At 42.8% G+C, this 8,128-nt stretch overlaps 1 protein-coding gene across 1 annotated transcript; it reads left to right on the top strand.

Annotated features, from left to right (window-relative positions):
• The first annotated feature begins 226 nt into the window (after window positions 1-226).
• Window positions 227-2,261, top strand: LOC141840237 (protein PSK SIMULATOR 1-like). The gene has a single exon (XM_074728166.1). The coding sequence runs from the start codon at window positions 607-609 to the stop codon at window positions 2,056-2,058; it is 1,452 nt and encodes a 483-aa protein (XP_074584267.1). The 5' UTR covers window positions 227-606; the 3' UTR covers window positions 2,059-2,261.
• The last annotated feature ends 5,867 nt before the right edge of the window (window positions 2,262-8,128 follow it).

Raw genomic sequence — 8,128 nt, 5'->3', positions numbered from 1 at the left:
TCATTCAAAATTTAATTGAAAATAAATATTAAATAATATTAAAAAATATTTATATAATTATACGTGACTAAATAATAAAGCGAGTGTCTATGTGATAAGAAATAAAGCAGGACGTCTCTACGCTAATTTGGAAAAAAAACGTTTTTTTGAAATTATCTTTTAGAAAAAATACATATCCTACTTTTATCAACCACAATCGCATTCCTCTACGGCACCCTCTTAACGATTGGACAGGACATACGGGCCCCTCTCAGTCTTGACCTGAGACTTAAACCCTTAAACAGTTGGGTGAATATTTTGCGTCGTCTACTTTGGAACGCCGCCGTCGCCCAATTCAAAGCCCCGGGACTTTTTTCTCTGACTGAATTTTGGAATTTATTGATCAGATTGATTTGATCAATCTCTGTCTCTCTCTCTCTCTTCCGTCTGATTTTGCACAACCGCGTCGACGACTCCACGGCGGCCGTGGAGATGCAGGAACGATAAGAACACCTCTTCCGCCTATTCCTTATCATCCCCAACCCCAACCAAGCTGCGGCGCTCCAATTCTCGAAGTCCGGTTCTCCCAGTTCCAGTCTAATCTCGATCAATTCCACAAGCACCACCATGGGCGTCCCGAAAGTGTTCGAGAACCTCCGCGGCCGCATCGACCTCGCCGATCGTCCCGTCGTCGGCATTCTCACCTTCGAGGCGGCCGCTGCCATGGCTCGCCTCGTCTCCCTCCATCGCTCCCTCGCCGAGGACCAATTCCTCCACCTCCGCCACATCATGCGCTCCCAGGGCGTTGCCTACTTGACGTCCAAGGACCAGTCCTTCCTCCTCCGTCTCGCCTGCGCGGACATCCTCGCTGAGCTCGACAAGGCTGCCACCTCCGTCGCCCGCCTCTGCCCCAAGTGTCGTGATCCTATCCTTCGTAGATTCGACCGGTTCTACGACGACATCAAGGCTGGCGCACTGCGCCTCGGACGTGTCGCCGAGGTGGACCGCCTCGGGCTCGGCTCTACCGAGAAGGACGTCGAGAAGCGTCTTAAGAATATGGAGAAATGGGTGGAGGCGGCATCAAAGTTGTACGAGGAGATGGAGGAGCTCAATGGGCTCGAGGCGGCGGAGCAGCGGGTTGAGCAGCAGAATCGTCACAGTGGGCCGATTCCGAAGCAGCAGCAACCTGGCGTTTCGACGGTTCAATCGGAGGTGGTCTCGGCACAGCGCAATAGGGTCCGCCGGCTCAAGGAGGAGTCTCTATGGAGCAAGAGCGTCGACAAGATCGTCGATCTGATGGTCCGCGCTGTCATCACCGTTTTCGCCAGGATCTGCGCCGTCTTTGGTCCCTACGTTCTCGGCTTTCCGCCTGTGCCGCCCGAGAGAAATTATAGCCGTTTCCCGTTGTTCCCAGGCGGTCTCGATTTGTTCACCAAGCGATCTTCGGGTCCGATTCATCGGCCATCGGCGGGCAAGGAAGTCCCCATCGTGAGCAACTCTGCTCCCATGGTAATGCGGAAGGACACACCTCAAAAGTGGTTCGACGAAATGCGCAACTTGTTGGAAGCAGGGCCGAGCACCGTCGGTGGCTCGGGCTTGGCGTTGAGGTACGCCAACATAATCGAGCTCGCTGAGAAATTAGGCGAGTCGATGGCAGAGGACGGAGAGGAAGCGGCGGCGGCGGCGGAGAGGGAGGAGCTCTATGAGATGTTGCCGTCGGGGATGCGAACCGCAGTGAGGGCGAAGCTGAGGGAATGCTGGCGGCGGGAGGGTGGGACGAGGGACGCAACGATGGCTGAAGGGTGGCGGGAAGCGGTCGGGCGGATTCTGGCCTGGCTAAGGCCGGTGGCATCCGACACGCTCCGATGGCAGGAGGAGCACTATATGGAGCAGAGGTTCTACACAAGACCGCGGGCATTGTTGCTGCAGACGCTACATTTCGCCGATCAGGAGAAGACTGAGGCCGCCATCGTGGAGGTCCTCGTCGGGCTGAGCTGTGCGCATTGGTACCGTGAGCAAGCGCAGGTCGAGTCGTCAGGTTTTGACCATGTCTCTCGTGGAGACCATCAATGGCGATGAATTTGCCCAGATAGTTGCCGCGAATTCGTAGAGGCAGTTCTGAAATCAACCTTATTCTTTGCTCATCATCTCCCAAACTGTAGATGTTACGCGTATAAACATTTTCTTATTGCTTTGTTGAATTAACACGCGATTACGTGCAAACTGTCGGAAAGAGTCGACAAAAAAATAGGGAAATTTTATTTTAGTCTGTTGCTTTTGAATTCTGCCAATGTTTGCTCTGTAAATTGCAGGTATGAACGTCCTCATTCCTAACTTCTTGTCGTACTCGTGCTCAAAGTCTACATTATTGACTCTGCAGTACATTGTTATTGCCTAAAACCCTTGAATTCGTCATAAAAACATTAAATTTTTCATGAGAGAGCAACTCTGCTTTATGGGGCTGTACCTTATTTGAAAATTTCCCCCTGGTTGGAACTTGGAGTAGATTTTTTTTTTTGTTTGGCCCATGACGTTCCAAAAAATATAAACTAGCTTCTAAAAGTTTTCATTGTTGCAATCTGACCTAAGAAGATGCCAATGTCAATTTTATTTTTATTTGTCTTTTGGAAATCATCAAATTTGTATTGATTTGGTCCATGATGATCCCAAACTTTTTTGTCCATAAAGAGAAATGACTTTTTTTTTATGTGAACTTTAGTTACACTCAAACTATCACACGCAAAGACCAAGTCAATAATCGAGTTATTTACGTGATCTTAAACTTAGAATATAAATTATGATTCATAAACAAAAATTATCTAAAAACTATAACAACACAAAGTTGAGAACGAATTGTATTCTCGTGAGATTGTGAAAAGTTTTACCTCTTCATATATGATTTTAGGATCATATGTCGTTGGAGTGGTTGATTCACTCAACAATAAATTAGAAAAGTTGTTAAATAAATTTTTATTGTTAATATCTAGAAGGATAATGGACAATAGACGAACCTGAATAGCAAAGATAAAGAGGGAAGTGGTAGACAAATTGGTCGATCTTCTAAGGTCCTGAAAGAAAATTAAACTAGGAACTCAAAAGGGTAATATAAATCATAGATTTACCTCTAACTTTATTAAATTATTAATTAATAATACATACAGCAATATTTGACAACATATGCATATGAAATATATAATTATTAATTAAATAACAACTAAAATCCGTACTCAAAATTAAAAAAATCTAATATATTTTTAAAAATCAATTTATTCTTATTTTTAATTTCGCGTCAAAACTGATGGAATTGTCAGCGTAATCCGAACAAGATTTTGTCCCCACATAAAATTTATTGTTGGCGTGATTTTCTACTGCGCCAAGGAACACTGAAACTCGAAAAACGGCAGCAGAGACGCCGGCTCCACCGCCGGCACAGAGAGAGCCGGGTGACTCCATCCCTTCGGCGACGACGTCGTCTCCATATTCACTTCACGCTCCTTTTCCTCGTCCTGCACAGCGTCGTCGTCCCACATCAACGGCAAAGGCGAAAGAACAAGCGGCGACAGACGAACGGAATTGGAACTGCCTCCTCCTCCCACGCGAAGTTCGCCTTCATCTCGTCGGTATTGATTTGTAGCAACGCCGGCGCTAGCCTCTGGAGCCGGCTCTGGCTGGCCGCCTTCTTGCCGTCCGCTTCGACGCCGCTCTGCATATTTGATCTCGATTACTTCCAGCTATGGCAGAGGCGCAATCAAGACGACAAGGATAAAGACGATAGGACATACGTACGCCGTATTGAACATAACGCCGCGTCGCCAATGGAAATTGGAATTTTGGAAATGGATGTGGTACGTGGAGGCCGTGGCGACGGTGGGATGGCTCCGTGCTGTTTGAATGCGAGGAAGTGTAGCTGATGTGCCGAATTCTAGTTAGTCTTGCGGTGGTCAAGGGAGAAAGGAGGTTGATATGTTAAGTCAAAAAATCAACAATGTATCCTCGGCCATCTCAACCACTTAACTTTTGTCATTCGATCATGTACCTCGGCCATCTCAACCACTTAACTTTTCAATACCACTACTCAATCACTTGGCCACTAGGTCTCTCAGCCACTCTATCTCATTCGGTCTCGGCTATCTCAATCTTGATCGTCTCAGCCACTTAACCTCTTGGTCATATAACCACTCGATCACTCAGCCATTAGGTCTCTCAACCACTCTATCTCACTCGGTCTCGCCTATTTCGATCCCGACCGTATCGATCATTCAGCCTCTCAGTCATACGGTCACTCGGTCGCTCGACCACTAGTCTCTCTACTACTTCATCTCACTAGATCTCAGCTATCCTGACCTCGACAATATTCTCAACCACGGCTGCTCTACCACTCGACCTCTTGATCACTCAAGCACTTTATTTCTTCGACCACTCAACAGCTTAGCAACTCAGTCGTCGCCTTATCTCAGCCACCACCCCACCTCATACAAAAATTGCCAAAATCCCCCAAGAGTGCGATGTTTGCCAAGGGATCAGGGCGGCTACTGTTGAAAATTAAATTAAATTTTGTGATATTGTTGGTTGATCCACTTGAGTAAATTATGCCTTGACCGGTTTGACATTCAACGCGCGCAAGTCACACTCACACACAAGTTGCCTTACAGGTAGTGCAATCTAGGCAAATTTTGTGATATTGTGATAATGTGGTACATGGAGTTAGTGTGTTGATGTGGTGGCAAGTAGTGATGGTAAGTTGCATTAACGGAGTGAGTGGGAAAAAATAATTAAGTTAGTAGGTTTATGTGGGTTATGTTAAATAGACTATAAATATGTCATTTGCCTATAAAGAAGATTGATTAAAAATTTAGAATTTAGTATTTCCTTGTTCCTCTTCTACATAAGTGCAATTTTTCTTCCACAAATCTCTTTTGTTTTTCCAATAGTTACGAGGTTGTCAGACATGATTCTGTGTATCCCCTTGTGTCTGCGCATACAATCAAAAGGTAAAAATAATCAACAATGCCGAGTCATAGGACGGTTACAAGATTAGCAGACTTGGTCCCCCGGATGTCTCATATAAGGACCCCCCATGTCAGCAACCAGCAGACTTGGTCTCCTAAGCCCCTGTAAAGGTCTTCCCTCATGTCGATGTAGATATTCCTTTTTCGTAAGTATATAAATTCTCCGACATATATGAGAAATTCTCTCGGCAACTTTAGTAATTTCGCTTACTTTCTTTTCTGCATCTTCTTTTAACAATACTAACTTGAGTGTCTGAGTGGTCTGTCGGAAATCTTAACTCATCTAACTCTCTTGTTCAATCTCTCTTCAAGTTTCTTCACCAGCGGGAGCGAAGCTGTGTGTAAGTTGGATTCTTGTTGACTGATAGCTTGACTATCTACGACATGGCATGAGTCAGATTCTTGTTGACTGATGGCTTGACTGTCCATAACATTCAGTCGAAACAATAACAAAGCTAATTAACCGAACCACTGCTATTCGAATTGATACTTTTATTTTTTGTTTGAAACTAATCCTAAAGTAATTATCCTGTAAATAGGAATCGATTGTTAGTAAATTTACATTTCTAATTTTGTTTTGATGAACCAAGAAATTAGCAGCTACTGTTTCATCTTGTTGCCTAAACTTTATTTCCTCCATTTCGGCCCAATCTAGCAGAAACAAAATAAGAGAAACTAGATGGAAGCAAATTTCATAGTTATCTTTACTTTGTTCCTAGTAAAAAAGATAAAATGATAATCTTATTTCTTTTCTTTTCCTACTATTTCTGTCTAGGAAAACATCATAAAGTCCATCATCAACAATAGACATGTACCTGAAGAATAATAAAAGGAAAAAATTGAAATTCAACTCATGATTATCTCTCACATTAAAGATTTGATTAAATAACCACTTAGACTGAAGATGTTAAATTTGCTGAAAAATAAAACTTCAACCAAAGAAAAAAGAGTAATGCTGAAAGGTTGACATTGTAATAGAAGATCAAAATTTTGCTGAAATATAAAACTCTCAAAAGAGAATCGACATAATACATTTTTTTCATGTTGCCCGCGTTCAAGGGGAAAAAAATCTTATAGCACTTGACCATGAAAGACACGAAACCAAGGATGATTGCTCATAGTATGCATACAGAACAAGAATGTTATTCAAAGATAATGTATGTATATATATACATGTATTGAAAACAGTGGAAACAACATCTGCTATGAGATGGTTTGATGAAAGGCTCGAAGCAAGATGGTCAAAGACCTAAAACAGGTTTGAGTCCCAATATACCTGATATATATGTCGTAAAAGGAATGATGGTGGCTTGTGAGGCGAGCAGCACTCATGCACAGTAGCACAGGGATAAGGGTTTGCTTACCAAACAAATCTCAAACAACAAACTAAATGAAAAATTGGGCAAGGCAAAGAACAGTGAGATAAGTAATACAAAAGACTGCAAGGAAGAGTTTAATAAAAGATGATACAAAAGTGCCTTATTTTACCTAGGTTAAAACATCAACACTCAACTGTGTTGTAGTATTCATTGGAAAATATGAATCAGCACTACAAAAAAATCCATAAATAGCGATCGATTTAACGACCGATTTAATTTCGGTCGCTAATTTAGCGATCGATTTTTTACTTCGGTCGCTATTTAGCGACCGAATTTAATTCGGTCGTTAAATTAACGACCGAATTACAATCGGTCGCTAATTTAGCGACTTAAGTTCAATCGGTCGCTAAATTATCGACCGAAGTGACAAATCGGTAGCTATTTAGCAACCGAAATGAATTGTTAGTCGATAATTTTAGGATTGGACGACTTGGAAAGAATTTAGCGACCGAAATTAATTTCAATCGTTAATATTTAGCGACCGAATCACATTTCGATCGCTAATTTAGCGACCGAAAATCAGTTCGGTCGCTAATTAGCGACCGAATCAGTATTCGATCGCTAATTTAGCAACCGAATCGGAGTTCGGTCGCTAATTAGCGACCGAACTGATTTTCGATCGCTAAATTAGCAACCGAACTGATTTTAGCGACCGAACTGATTTTCGATCGCTAAATTAGCGACCGAAATGTGGTTCGGTCGCTAATTAGCGACCCGACTGGTGGGCAGGAGGTAAGGCAGCTGCAGCAGCTGGGATGGCAGCTGCAATGTAGATGGTGGTAGCGGCGCTGCCGGCGGCGGCGGCGGCAACAGCAGCATCGGGCGTACCGACAACGGCAGCGCATGTGACGGCAGAATTAATGACCTGTGTAGCGGCGGAGGCGGCGGCTGCTTCGACGAAAGCAGCGGCAGATGTCGCAGCGGCGGCAGCATCACCGACAAAGATGGCAGCATGTACGTTGTCCATTCAACTAGATATAATTAATAAAGAGGTCAAATAGCAAGGGACAAGACAAAATTAATTGCATTTGTAACAAGTTAGGGAAATAGGAGCGGATGTACTAAGGGACCTGTGGGGGCCATGGCCCCCCAGGCCCCAGATCTACAGTTGCACTAGAAATTCCTTTCCACTTCCTCTCCTTTCTCTCCTTCGCATGAGGTAAACAGCACCTAAGTGAAGACACAAAGAAATAAAATATATTATCTTACTCCCTTGTATTTCTTGTTTATGTGGACGAAACCAGGAGAAAAGAAATAAAATCCCATATCATATGTTTATTAGATGCCTAAACTTTATTTCCTCCATTTTGGCCCAATCTAGCAGAAACAGAATAAGAGAAACTAGATGAAAGCAAATTTCATAGTTATCTTTACTTTGTTCCTAGTAAAAAAGACAAAATGATAATCTTATTTCTTTTCTTTTCCTACTATTTCTGTCTAGGAAAACATCATAAAGCCCATCATCAACAATAGACATGTACCCGAAGAATAATAAAAGGAAAAAATTGAAATTCAACTCATGATTATCTCTCACATTAAAGATTTGATTAAATAGCCACTTAGACTGAAGATGTTAAATTTGCTGAAAAATAAAACTTCAACCAAAGAAAAAAGAGTAATGCTGAAAGGTTGACATTGTAATAGAAGATCAAAATTTTGCTGAAATATAAAACTCTCAAAAGAGAATCGACATAATACATTTTTTTCATGTTGCCCGCGTTCAAGGGGAAAAAAATCTTATAGCACTTGACCATGAAAGAT

This window comes from Curcuma longa, chromosome 11, assembly GCF_044706935.1.
Source record: "Curcuma longa cultivar G26 ecotype Majalengka, Jawa Barat chromosome 11, ITB_CL_G26_1.1, whole genome shotgun sequence".
Taxonomy (NCBI): Eukaryota; Viridiplantae; Streptophyta; class Magnoliopsida; order Zingiberales; family Zingiberaceae; genus Curcuma; species Curcuma longa.
This window is presented reverse-complemented; position numbering and strand designations above follow the sequence as displayed.

What these genes read in the sequence shown, in the direction of transcription:
- LOC141840237 (XM_074728166.1), top strand. Translation starts at nt 607, where the DNA reads ATGGGCGTCCCGAAAGTGTTCGAGAACCTCCGCGGCCGCATCGACCTC.